The 15,000-nt window shown below is 34.3% G+C and overlaps 2 protein-coding genes across 2 annotated transcripts in view; one reads left to right on the top strand and one right to left on the bottom strand.

The window, feature by feature from the left end:
* The first annotated feature begins 7,844 nt into the window (after window positions 1–7,844).
* Window positions 7,845–13,580, top strand: LOC147466671 (uncharacterized). The gene is made up of 6 exons (XM_086534959.1): window positions 7,845–8,017; window positions 8,208–8,223; window positions 8,607–8,762; window positions 11,652–11,759; window positions 11,991–12,165; window positions 12,617–13,580. The coding sequence occupies exons 1-6, from the start codon at window positions 7,845–7,847 to the stop codon at window positions 12,754–12,756; spliced, it is 768 nt and encodes a 255-aa protein (XP_086391085.1). The 3' UTR covers window positions 12,757–13,580.
* Window positions 13,581–14,931: 1,351 nt separating this feature from the next.
* Window positions 14,932–15,000, bottom strand: part of LOC147466672 (exocyst complex component 2-like) — a 5,006-nt gene continuing 4,937 nt past the window's right edge. The window contains exon 3 of the mRNA XM_086534860.1: window positions 14,932–15,000. This exon is cut by the window's right edge and continues 1,436 nt beyond it. The gene's annotated coding sequence lies outside the window, so the exon portion shown is untranslated.

A 15,000-nucleotide genomic window follows, 5' to 3' on the forward strand; every position in this document is an offset into this window, starting at 1 on the left:
AATTAGGGAGATGAATTATTGGCTGCATTGGGTCGACGATTTTTTTTCCCAATGCTGTCTCACATACAACGGCAAATGCAGACGCCCACGCGCCTCTCCACATACGTAATAGGTTTTCGCTATGGCTTTGCATTAGCGGCTTAGCCTTCATTGATTCACACTTGAGGGAAGGAGAAGAAAAGGGCAGAGAGATACTCAAACAGAGAAAGAAAGAGAGAGAGGGAGACAGAGAGAGAGAGAGAGAGCGAGAGAGAGAGAGAGAGAGAGAGAGAGAGAGAGAGAGAGAGAGAAAGAGAGAGAGAGAGAGGAAAAGGGGGACCCGGGATATTAAAGATTGAATTATTGATGGTGAAAAAAATGGTGCAAATGCTGCAATAATCAAAACAAAAATATAAAACAAGTAAATAGAAATGCAGTCGACGACTATCATTCAAAAAGAAGAGAGCAAGGGAGCTCATCTTAGAGTAGATATTAATGTGTCAGGTTATCAATGCCTTTGTTATGATAAATTAACTGCTAATACCAAGGGTAATAAGAAGGACATTTTTATATGTATAACCACATTTTACTGGCAGATATATATACCATAAAATGATTAAACTGAGCAATAAAACTGAATGTAATTACGCAAGTAGGTGATATATATATATATATATATATATATATATATTATATATATATATAATTTATATATATGTGAGACGTATACTACTTCAATACGATTAAATTAATACTATAATTCTTTGAGCGTATGTAAGTACATAAGATATTATAATCACCACTCCAATGATTAAGTATCACTTATACTCTATAAATATCCTTACATATCTAATAGAAGTACCATACTAACTATAGAATATATTTTATCTCTTATATAACACTATATAATATATCACATATATATATATATATATATGAATATATATCATACATATAATTCTCTCTCTCTCGTCCTACCCCCTCCTCTCTCTTCGTCGCCTGCCCTAGTCTCATCCCTCCTCACCTCCCTCGAGCCCCGTTCCTTCCCCTCCGCTACTTCCTCCAATTCTCTCTCTCCTCTCCTCCTTCTTCTTCTCCTATACAATATATTAACACACATATATACTAATATATATCATAATAATTCTATATATCTTAACATATATATAATAATATATATTCATACATATATATTTCATATATAACATATACATAGATATCAATAATAAAATCAATATATTATATCAAATAAATACTTATATAATATCTATAATATTATATCTATTCAATATATATATATATCAATATATAAGTATATCTATATTACTATTATACATATACGTGAGATTTAGTCTAGTATATGTTGAGAGTTCTAGGTTATGCTTCGTTACAGTGCATATATATACAACTATTAATGTCTAATAGATATCTATATATAATATATATTATAATATATACTAATTATACAGTACTCTATATTAAACACATATTACAATTATGTATAATATTGCGACACTACATATATAGTTATCACATAATCTTATCACTGCTTGAGTGCATTTTACCGTGCGAGAAAATCGAATGGTCATAACTCAATAAAAAAAATTATGCAAAACATTCCACATTGAAAATTAAATCCTGAATTATATTAGATATATTCTTATAAACTGTATAATCCAATCGATATATAGAGTGTAATTAATGACATATGGAGATAACGATGCATCTTTCCTTAACGCGCGCACATAGTGACACCTTATAATATGAAGTTTCCTATGCTCTTTACACATTCAAAACTATCATCTACTGCGAATGGATAACAAATTGTTTCGTGCAGACCTATTTTGAATCACCTAACGCGCCATGCACAGCAAAGCCGTTAAAACGCGATCGTCTCTTTCGAGACGAAATGTGTGGAAAGATAGAACTATACATCCTAAAGTTCGGAGGGTCCAACCTAAGAACTAGTATAAGGAAAATGAGATAAGAACACTCTCCGTCTCGTCTTGCGGAATTAATCCTCGCACTCATCATCGTGAATATATATAGACTATCACCTGATACCAGATTTAGGTAATTGGAAAATAAGAATATTAATACTTATACATATATATATATATATAAATAGATTAATATTATATCATATATATTATATATAAAATCATATAAATAGAATATAATTATATAATATTATAATATATATATTAATATTAAATATATGATATACTATATACATATATATCTACTATTATACAAATATATTATACAACATTACAAACTATATATATATAATCTAATATAATATTACTATTAACTTTACTTAATTAATATTAATTATATAATATATATGTACAGTAACAATCATAATATACAAGTACAATCTAATATATATAAGAGAATTGTCACATTAATACATATAATTATTATAAGTCTATACACACACACACAAACACGAGCGCGCGCCGAGCGCGCACACACACACATACGACACACATCACACACAAGACATATATACTATTATAATCGCATATGCATACATATAGATACATATAATAGTATATATCTCTCAATATATATATTATAGTTATATTTACATATCTATATATATATAGTATCACGTACGATATTAAATATATTCCATATATATTATATATATAATATAGTATACAAACATATACACTACCACACACACTAGTAGGGGGTAGGTCGGGGGGGGTAGAGTCTGTGGGGGGGGAAGCATAAAGTATATAGGTGAATAATGGGGAATATAATATATTGAAGGGGTGTGTTTGGTGGTTTTTTTGGTGTTTTGGTTGTGTATATGTTTTTGCACTCACACACACATCACACACACACACACACACACAACACACAAATCACACACATATATAAAACATTATATATATATATATATAAAATATATATAATATATAATATGTGTGTGTGTAGTGTGTGTGTTGTGTGTGTAGTGTGTTTTGTGTGTGTGCGTGTGTGTGTATGTGCGTGTGTGGGTATGTGTGTTTGTGTGTAGGTGTGTGTGTGTGTGTGTATGTATCATATATATATGTATTACAAATATATAATATCCTTATTATTAACATTATACACATAGTAACAGTACATATATAGATATATAACAATGAGTAGGGGGGGGTGGGGGGGGGGGGGGGATTGAGGGGGGGGGGGGAAGATGGTGGGTGGGGGGGGTGGGGTGGGGGGTGTGGGGTGGGTGGTGGGTTATATAGATATTAGTGGAGTTTGAGATGTTGAAGAGACAGGGGGTGGAGGTGGGCGGATAGGAGGTGGTGATGGGGGGATGAGGAGGGTGTGGGGGGGTTGTGTTTGTGTGGTTGTGTGAGTGGTATGTTTGTGTTGTGTGGGGTGGGGGTTGTGTGTGTGGATTGTGGGGTTTGAGTGTGGTTTGGAGTGTGGGGGTGTATTGTGTGAGTTGTTAGTGTATGTGTTTGTGGGGTTGTGTGTTATGTGTGTGGGTGGGTGGGGTGGGGGGGGGGGATGTTTTTGTAGTTAGTGTTTGTATTTTTGTTTTTATACTATCTACATCTCTCTATCTGTGTTGTTATGTGTTTCTTATGATTGAGAGGTGTGTGGTGTGTTTTGTTTGGGTTTGGCATTTCTTTTATTATAGATGATGTTTTTGTTCTCGAATCTCTCATCATTTTTTATTTTGAGAATATTTGATTATAATAATTAGATTGTTTATATTTTGATTATTGAGAGTTTTAGATGTATTTTATAATTTATGATAGTATGTATGCATCCCATTGTTGTTATTTTTCAGCAAAACGCATGTCCTATATGATACCCTGAGGATCGGTACACATCTTTTTGTTCCCTGTGAAAAGCGCGTGATATACATTTTATTTGTATGAAAACAACACACGGACTGAATGCATGCATAATTCTAAATTGTATCGAGAACATGCGACGTCACTTCATGCAATCTTAACATAAAAGTAATAAAAGTAATATTATTCTTACTTTCAGACACAGACATCAAGCAATACTTGTTATACTTTTCTCACTGTTGCATTCCATGGTATGTCTTGCACTCGATGCAGGTGTCTTCTGTTCTTTAGAACTACTAACTTGAATTCGGTTGGGAAAACAAAACGCCTTAATCTTCTGTAAATATATTTAACTATAGGAAATTCGAAACTGCAATTAAAGATTCCTAACACCTTGCTGTCGGAGACTTAAGATTGAGACGGTATTTTATTGTTCCATACCTGAGCTTGTGTCTTGACTCTGCAGTTTTTCAGATGAATACTTGGTAAGCGGAAGAGAGCCGCACTATTGGGGTCGGCATGGTGTTGCAACGAATACCGGAATAGGTCCGGGAGCCCCCTCTTCCGGGGAATCAGGATAAGAAGGAAAACGTAAGGAAATGTTTGAAGAAAAACACAAACACACACACACACACATATATATATATGCATATTTATTATATATACTATATATATATAATATATCTCTATATATATATATTATATTATATTAATACATAATATATTACTATGTGATGTGTGTTGTGTGTGGTGTGGTTGGTGTGTGTGTTGTGTGTAATATATATCTGTATAATACAATATATATCATATATATATATATATTATGATTATATATAAATAAATATACTATATATATATTACATTAATATGTGTATATATTCAAAGATATATACATATAAAATACAATAAAATGTGTGTGTGTGTGTGTGTGTGTGTGTGTGTGTGTGTGTGTGTCATGCATATGTCATAACCTCTCTCTCTCCTCTACACTCTTCTCTCTCTCTTCCCTTCACCTCTTTCTCTCTTCTCTCTCCTCCTCTCTCTTTTTCCTCTTACACTTTTACTAAACTATGTATATAATATATATATATATATATATATCACATATATTATATAATATATATATAAATATATCTATATTATATATTATACATATATATACATATAATATAATACATATATATACATATATCTATATATATATATATATATATATATAAATATCAATATTACAATATATATACAGATATATATAATTATATATATATACTATATATGATATATCATATATATGTACTTAATATATATAAGTATATATATTCTTACAAATACTAATGCACATATATATATATATCTACATATATATATAAGATATATATATAATTGTTGTGTGCGTGTGTGTGTGTGTGTGTGTGTGTACGTGTGAGTGGTGTGTGTGTGTGTAAATATCGTATATATTGTATACATCAAATATATCTATATATATTCTTATATATATATATATCTATAGTTATAATGTATATATATAAGGGGGGGGGGGGGGGAGGGTATGTAGTATATAATATATATACTATATATATATAGATATATAATGTATATATACTATTATGACAGTGTGTGTGATGTGGACGTGTACTATTGTGTTCATATATATATATATAATAATAATATAGATATAGTATTATATATATATAATAGATATATTTATTGTGATGGATAGCTAGTTAGATAGCTATAAATATAGATAGGCAGATAGATACTTAGATCAATAGATATAGATATAAATATATAAATAAGCAGTAAATAGCTACATAGATATGGATAGATAGATAAATAGATACACAGTATATGAATGGCCATGTCTGCGTGTGTGTAAGGAGGGGGATCGGGGCGAGGGGTGGGGGTGGGTGAGCCCACACTCCTTTTTAACGCATGTTGAGGGGGGGAGGGGGGGGGGGGGGGGGGGGGGAGGGGGGGGGGAACGGGGTGTTAGGGGGAGGGGGGAGGGGGGTGTGCAGTGCGGGGGGTGGATGGGGGGGGGGGGGGCAGGAATGGACGGGGGGGAGTGGAGGGGGAGGGGGGGGGGGGGGGAGGGGGGAAACAGGTTTGTGTTTTTTTTTTTTTTTTTTTTTCTTTTTTTTTTCTTGGCGGTTTTGAGGGGGTAGGGGGGGTGGGGGGATATTTATTATTTAGGTGGTGGAAGATAGAGTTGGGTGAGGGGGGTTGTAGTAAATTATGCGTGCTACATAGAATAGGATAGAGTTTTTGTTTGATTAGGTGTAGGTATATAGATATATATCTATATCTAACTATTATATAGATAATATATTAATAACTAGATCATGTGATGGTGATTCGGGTGTGTATGTGTGTGGGTGTGTGTATGGATATAATAATATAATATATATATACTATAATATATATATATATAGCGCATATATATATATATATAGATAGATAGCGATAGATAGATAGATAGGATAGATAGATAGATAGATATAATGTGCGTAATATATATACATATATCATATATATATATATTAATATATATATATATATATAATATAAATAGAATATATATATATTATATATATACTATATATAAGACTTATAATACTAGTGATGTTAATGTGTGTATATATATATATACATATATAACTATATATATATATATATAAATATATATATATATATATATATATATATATTATGTATGATAGTATATATATATAACTATATATATATATATATATACTAGTATATTATAATCTAAAACCTATATGTGTGTGTGTGTTGGGTGAGTGTGTGTGTGTGTGTGATGTGTGTTAGTGTGTGCACCATGTGTGTGTGTGTGTGTGTGTGTGGTGTGTGTGATTGGTGTGTGTATTGTGTGTGGTGTGTGTTGTGTGTGTGTGATGTGAGTGTGTGTGTGTATATACTGATCACAACTATGTGCACCTCTGTTATATATATAATCAATCCTTATATAGTATATATATATATTTAAAGAAGGACAGAGAGATTCAGAGACAGAGAGCGTAGAAGAGAGTAGAGAGAGAGCGAACAGAGAGAGAGAGAGAGAGAGACAAGCTACGAGAGCACAGAGAGAGACAGAGAGAGAGAGAGATATGAGACAGAGATTGATAGATAGAGACTAGACAGATAGGATGGATAGATATAGATATACAGATAGACAGATATATTAAAGCAAAAGATAACTTTATGTCAATTTGTATATGTATGTATCACATATAGAATATATCAATATATATATATATATATATATATATATATATATATATATATACATAGAGAGAGAGAAATAAAAGTATGTGTGTATGTGTGTATATATATACATATATATATATAGTTTTTATATATACTTTATATATATATATATTTAATATATATAATATATATATATATATGATATAACATACGACCACGCACAACACGTATGTGCATAACCGTATACATATATGTAATATTATATGTATATGTACTCATATATATATGTATATATAATTATAAATATAACTATATATATATATATATATATATATATATATATTATAAATGTATAAAGAGTATGTATTGTAAGTATGTATGTATATACAACACACGACACACACCACAAAGGGACCACGCACTTCTAACTCTTTTCCGTCCGGTAATTTTGATTTTCGGATGGACTTTTACGACGATGCTCTTCTTTTCCTGCTTTTTGTTTTCTTATCTAGTAAAATAAATTTCGGTTTTTTACTAGTTTTTATTACACAATTCACTATATTACTCTATAACATTACTAATGATTTAATTAAACCCACACTACACTCAACAGTATCTACTTATTATCTCCATTTCTTTCATTTTTTTTTTCACTAGTTCACACTAATACACCCACCCAGCCTACAGCCTCCCTATAACAGCTCTCCCCTACACAAGAAAGGCACGACACAAGACATAAAGGAACAAGCCTCCCGCTCCCTCCTTTTTCCTTTCCAGATGAGTCTGTGATTTGCAGTCACAAAAATTCTTAAGACACGTCAAACACCTTCCATGACTTCCTCTCCAACACTTCGTCCCGAAGTACAGAACCCTTGTAAGTTCACTCTTTTCGTGATTGATTTTCCCACAGTAGATATTATTCACCGAATCAAAATCAAGAGAATAAAAGAGAACAGAATTAGGAATCAGGTTATAAAGGCAAGAGAAATCAAGGTGAAATCTAAGTAAGTTAACGCTAACGCTAACGCTATCCCGCGATGACTCACAACCCTTAGGCGATGCGCTTTTTTTTTTCTCTTTTTTTTTTTGGCGCAATAGCTAAAGCGAGTCGGTTTCTAGCGTAAGTCTTTCAGTCGATGTCCCGGTCGTGTTGTAACTTGAGACAACTCTTGGTCACCTCTTTTTACACTGCAGCATCAGTCCATTACGAGTTAGTATGTATTACATGGTTTTCAGAAGAGAGGGGAGGAAGGGAGGAGTTAGAGAGGCAGAGAAAGAGAGAGAGAGAAAGAGAGAGAGAGAGAGAGAGAGAGAGAGAGAGAGAGAGAGAGAGAGAGAGAGAGAGAGAGAGAGAGAGAGAGAGAGAGAGAGAGAGAGAGAGAGAGAAAGAGAGAATAATGATGATATTGATAAAACCAAATAATAATGATAGTGAAAATAGCAACTGTCGTATTGATGATGATAACAATAATAGTAATCATAACACTAACAACAACAAGCAAACGATAACAACAATAGTAATAGATCATCGCAAAAAAAAAAAAAAAAAAAAAAAAAGTTTGAAATACTCCTAACAACCATCTCAACCTCCAGATCCAACTTCCCGGATTCCACAGAGACAACAACTTCGAGAGCAACTGGGTGTGTGTCGACCCGCGATACCTGCCGATGGGTGACTGCCTCGTCTACGTTTTCACCGACGGAGCCGACCAGTTCCCCGAGTCCGCTCACGTCAAGCTGGGGTGCAAGGTGGCTCTTGTGTTTGGTTGTGACCGGGATTATCGGTTTTATTAGCATAGTCATTGTTATTATTGTCATTATTATTATTGTTATTGTTATTATCAGCTTTATTATGATCATCATTATTGTTATCATTACTATCATTATTATTATTACTACTATCATTATTTCCATTGATATTAGTATTATCATCGTTATCAACATCACCATTATCCATTACAGTTATCATTATCATTATCGTTGTGGTTGTTATCTTTATTTTTTCGTTATCATTATCATTTTATTTTTCTATTTTTCCTATCTCTTTTTCTTTCATTTTTGCAATGCCAATTACCCAGCAATCGTTGGTCCCTTTGTCATGCACAACTATATCCGGTTTGGGGTGAGTTATCTCTCTATCTATGCCATAGATTCGATACTCTTTTTTAACTACCCTCCCAGCCTACGTCTTTCTGATTAATACGATTTGGCATTCGTGGTCGTCTTTTTAGATGTACTTTTTGTGCTTTGTCCCAGCTCTTTTTATCGCTGATAGATCCTGTGTTTGTAAATAACTTCTGATCACTTGATGTCTTTTTATTTTTACAGCTTCTTAGTTTTGATTTCTTTTCCCTTACCTTCCCCCGACATGCTTTCATTTTTCACTTCTTTAATCTTGAGGTTTTCACTCTTTGACATATATTCTCGCAAGCTTATTATTTCGTACGATGATTAATCCCTTTCCTCCGATTTTCGCGTTGAACACAATATATTATCTCGATTACGGTCAAAACTGTTCTCGTCTTCTTTCGTCTAATTCATCTTTCCTCTAGAACACAATACATGTTCCATACTTTACTAAAGAAATAGCTCTTGAATTCAAAAGAGACATTGCGTTGCCGACATCTATTTTTAACTTGTGTTTCTCACTTCTCTGAACTATTCTTTCCTTGTGATTTCTTTGATCTCTTGATTCTCGATCGCGTCCGCTTCAAGTACTTCGAGGTGCTTATTGGTTGACAGGACGTAGTGATTTGATATTCTTCAGCCATCACCTCTGACGTTCATCAGGTCCAGGCGATTTCCAATTTGGCAGCTCTACACCTTTTTTAGCTATGTAATTATTCTCTTGCTTTCGCCTTTCCATTCAGTGCGTACATAGTGTACTACTAGCCTTCCCACATATTTCTCGAAGGCCCTTGGCTCTCCGCGGGATCACGAAGTGCAGGTAATTATGGAAAGGATGAAGAGTGCGAGGGCGGTTGGTCCAGATGACATGCCAGATGAGGCACGGGGATGTTAGGAGAGATGGCAGCGGAGTTTCAGCAAAGGGTTTAAGAGTGAAATGAGTAGATAACATTTGTAATGGTTTCGACCTTTTAGATAATAAGGATAAAGTTGTAGTAACTATAAAGAAAGAAAGTTAATCGGCCATAGCAGTGAGAGGAGTAATCATTGTCATTAAACTAAGGAAATTTGCTGAGAACATGCACATGAAAGAAGTTTTCTCGGCTGCAGATACGATGATATGTGAGCAGCAGTACTGTTTCATGCTTAGATAAAGTGCTACAGATGCTAGGTTTATTTTAAAAGTGTTGAAGGAGAAGTATAGAGAAAGTCAGGAGTTGCCGTGTCTGTGGATTTGGAGGAAGCTCATGGTATGGTGCCAGGAGAGTTGTGGTGTTGTACGAAGAAGTCTTAGGTGGCAGAGAAATATGGAAGGGTGATACAGGATGTGTATGAGGGCAGTGTGACAGCAGTATGACAGCAGTAGGAATAGCGGGTGGGTTCAAGGTGGAGTTGAAACAAGGATCGGCAGTGAGCCCTTTCTTATTTTTATTGGCGATGAATAGATTGACAGACGAAGTCAGACAGGAGTCTCCATGGGCTATGTTTGCAGTTGTCCTTGTGATCTGCAGAGAGAGTAGAACAGCATGTTGAGGAGAGCCTGGAGAAGCGGAGGTCTGCGCTGGGAAGAAGAGGAGTGAAAGTTGCCAGGAACAGAGCTGGTGAAGGTGGATGACTTTGAATATTTGGGGTCCGGTGTTCAAAGCAAAGGAGAGTGTGGTAAAGAGGTAAAGAAAATAGTGCCGGTAGGGTGGAGTGAGTGGAGAAGACTGGCAGGAGTGATAGCAGAATAAGCTAGGCTGTATGGTTTGGAGGTAGTTGCACTCACAAACGAGACAGGAAGCAGAGCTGGAGGTGGCAGAGTAGAAGGTGCTGCGATTTTCGTTGTCAAGATTAAGAAAGAGCATATTAAAGGGACACCTAAGGTAGGAGGGATTGGCTACTTGAGTGAGAGAGGCGAGATTGCGATGGTTTGAGCATGTGCGAAGGAGTGATGCGAGGAATATTGGTAGAAGGAGGCTAAGGAAGGAGCCATGGGATAAGAGAAGAAGAGGAAGGTCAAAGAGGAAGTGATAACGGAAGACGTGTATGTGATTGGTGTATCAGAAGTACAGAGGTCAGCGCGAAGTGGAGACGTATGACCCGCTGTGGCAACCCCCCATTATTATCTCTGTTGTTCTTGTTAATGACTTTATGATCATAATCATCATTATCGTAATTATCATTACTATCCTTACTATCTTTTATCATCACTTTCATCTTTGTTATTGTTATTCTTATTAATAATGATAATGGCAGTATGTTTATTGTTATCAGTTGTACCATTATCATAATGATTTTACCACTATTTTATTTGTGTCTATTCATTTCTGTAAAGTGTTCTGCCCGTACTAAATTCTTAACTGTATAATTAATGTAAAATAGAAGATATAATTATATTACATAAGCATTAGATTTTTACAGTAGCCTTTCTTGTATTCCATACACAATTCTGTTACTTATTTTTCCTTTCCCGTGATCTCTAATATGCCTTTCAGATAACATTGACTTATTTTTTCTCCATTCATTGAGGTGTTCGTGTTTGAACCGAAAGAAGCTCCAGCAAACCGCTCTGCTGCTGTGAAATATTATCAGACCGTCATGGCAACTCGCCGAGATTATGAAGGAAAAATCCTGAAGGTATGTTTATGTATATTCATTCATTGTGGTGATATCTGTGGGGAAAGAAAAAATCAAGGTTGCGTGAATAGAAACCGTTACCTCGCCCCCACCACCCCACCCCACCCTACCCTCCACCCAACCCCCCGAAAATAGGACTTCAGGGATAATTATTATAAAAAAAAAGATAACATCACCATAAGTTAAATCAGATAAATAAATAGATTAACGATTTCTCCAAAACGAAAACAGAACCAGCTCATGACCCTCATAGACAATTTGGGACACCAGGACAAGCAGATCGACCTCCTGAAAATAGACACAGCAGAGGGAGAAGAACTGATCATACTCGGGAACATTTTCTTCGCTTCGCGCCCGTTGTACAAAAATATCAAGCAGATTAGCGTTGTCATACGCCTGAGAGAAGGTATTTCGGTTGGCTTTGTGGTTGTTGTATTTGCTGTAGTTCTTGTATTTGCTGTAGTTCTTGTATTTGTTGTAGTTCTTGTATTTGCTGTAGTTCTTGTATTTGCTGTAGTGTTGCTTGCTGTCATTATAATTATTGTTATTATTATCTAAAATCACTGTTATTTTAATCATCATTTTCACTATCCTCATCCTCATCATCATGATATAATTGTCCTTATTTTTATTTTCATTCTTAAGGTTATTGTTTTTTTGTCATTATCATTGTTGCTGTTCTTGTCTGCATCATCATTAGCGTTCTCATTATCCTCATCATCCTTATCATTATAATCATCCCCATGACAATCCCCATCATCATCATTATCATTCCTTTCTCCGATGAAAAAATGTAAATGAAAAAAAAAAAAAAAAAAAAAAAAACTCAGAAATAACTGTATCTCATTCAATTGCAGGACTGTCTCTCGAATTGCAACAATACTGGCTTTACTTTGAGCTCCTGCAATGTCACGATTTCCGCCTCATCCGTAGTGATGTTGCAGAGTATAATGGTAACATGAAATTATACGAGTTGCTTTGGATTAGAAAGCAGTGACGTCTGAGAGTGAATAGTCTATTCTAAGGGTAAGCTTGACCTCTGAAGGGTGACTTGATATTCTTAAGGGTGAGCCGACCTCCTAAGGGTGACCTGATTATTTTAAGAGTGATATGGTGTCTTGTATTAAGAGTGATCAAAAAAGGGTGTAATGTTAACTTGATATACTCATATGTTTTATTTTCAAATTTCCTAATACCTCCTTCTTGTCAAACAGATTGAAAGTTTAAATAACCATTTTTTATATCTTTAAGTGCGTGTATTGATAATAGATTGATTTTTATAAAGTGTTTAATTAATTTTGATGAAGATTTTTTTTTTTTTACTAAATTATAAAAATGTTTGAAGTAAAAGAGAGATCAAACGAAATTAATTGTTCATAACACAGATAACAAGTTAAGATGAAATCACATCAAATTTAGAAGTCAATAAATTTTAGCAAGTTCAACTAGATTCATGCTAAATCAACAAATTAAATTTTATCAAATACCAAAGCGAGATCCATTCTATACGACAACTCTGTTTGAAAAATTGACGTTAACGTTGATATAATGATAAAAAAAGGTAATGATGAGAAATATAAGAAAAATAACATAAAATTTTTAATTCACAAGATGCTGAATAAAGAGAATAATAATGCAATGGAGAAGGAAATTTATCGTTATTATCACAAAGAAAATAGGGCAAAGACGATCACGCATTAATAAAATTAATGGTTTTGTTCACGTGTTATTTTCGTCAAAAATCCTGTCCATCAGTCTGTGAGGCTTTTCAATTTGTTATGTTTATTAACTTCTGCTATAAATAAACGGTGAAGTTGCTAATGAGTGACTGATTTTGCTTTCTAGTGCAGTTAACTTGTCCACCAAGGGTCTACTTGATATCGGGCTGTCGAGTGCTGTATTTCGGGTTATCTCTGTCACTCCAGGATGGAGGGAGGGTGAGTGAGTGAGTGAGTGAGTGAGTGAGTGAGTGAGTGAGTGAGTGAGTGAGTGAGTGAGTGAGTGAGTGAGTGAGAGAGAGACAAAACCAGCCTTGAATCTGAGAATGCCTCTTGAATCTTCCACATTTGGGGGAAAATCACAAATATTTTGAAGTGGGGATTCTTAAGTCTTGATCCATCATATCCCACGCAGCATTTGTGACTGACCATGGGGAATCGTCTCCCAACTACATTCTCACCATTATTTAACAATTCTAAAATTCTTACGGTTTCACATCACTCTAGCAGCGATGTCTGCCATGGTGTCTATTGTGCTACCCACTTTAATGTAAAGTATAACCAATTTTAAGGGTAGATGTCACTGGAATTGTAATTACCAGAAACTATGGTCTAGGTAATACCTATAACATTGAGGATGAAGGAATCCCTACTTTCCTCTTGATTCCTGGATGCTGATTATGCTCAATCCATATAATTGTTCTGATTAATTACTTCATCTCTTGTTCCAGCTGGATACCTTGCTTAAGCACCAGCCATGCCTATTTTCTTTCAGCAATCTTAAGCTGTAATCATAAGTGTAATAGAGTGAGGGGTTTAGAGAAGGGTAAATTCTGAATTATGAGAGTAAGGAAGAAGGGAAGAATATATAAAGAATAGCCACAAAATATCCTAAAAAGTTAAATCATAGTTACATGACTAAAGTTTTTAAGCATAACACAATCCTTTTGCAACGTCCTCTTTCAAATTGTTTATTTTCATAGCAGGTTTTCTAGGCATGGAAACTTATCACTTAATTTTATGTCATTTCTAAGAATTCTTAGTAATTGCAAGGGGGAGACAAAGGAGAAAGAGGAAAAGGGAAAGATTGAGAGACAGAGGAAGAGGGAAATAATGAGAGACAGAGGAAAAGATAGAGGAATAGGAAGAGGCAGAAAATGAATAAGAAAAATAGGAAAGAAAAGTTGAGGCCAGCTTGATAGATCTCACAAGTTACAAACACCATACTTCTTTGACCAAGTAAAAGTCTCGGTCCATGAAAAAAAAGCTACGATTCTCCCATCCTTTTTTTTTCTTTCTTTCTTTTTTTCTTTTCTGGTTGGTCTTCCTTTTTGTCTTCTGTCATTCACATTTATTTTCAGCAATACTTAATTTCTGACTATTTATCCTTAAAGAGCTTGTCATTGTTTCCTTTGAAGCCTACAGGGAAATCTAAAAAAAAAAAAAATAGATTAAGAAATTTTTTTTATCATGGCAAATATCAGACACACAGAACAAAAGAATTAAGCAAGGAAGATATGTCT

This window comes from Penaeus japonicus, unplaced genomic scaffold (genome assembly GCF_977035675.1).
Source record: "Penaeus japonicus unplaced genomic scaffold, GWHDUDI00000001_assembly GWHDUDI00000042, whole genome shotgun sequence".
Lineage (NCBI taxonomy): Eukaryota > Metazoa > Arthropoda > Malacostraca > Decapoda > Penaeidae > Penaeus > Penaeus japonicus.

Excerpts from the sequence above, each read along its gene's own strand:
- LOC147466671 (XM_086534959.1), top strand. The coding sequence starts at position 7,845 with ATGACTTCCTCTCCAACACTTCGTCCCGAAGTACAGAACCCTTGTAAG. Across the intron at positions 8,763-11,651 it reads ACGTCAAGCTGGGGTGCAAG|GTGTTCGTGTTTGAACCGAA; the intron begins GTGGCTCTTGTG and ends CCATTCATTGAG. Across the intron at positions 11,760-11,990 it reads ATGAAGGAAAAATCCTGAAG|AACCAGCTCATGACCCTCAT; the intron begins GTATGTTTATGT and ends AAACGAAAACAG.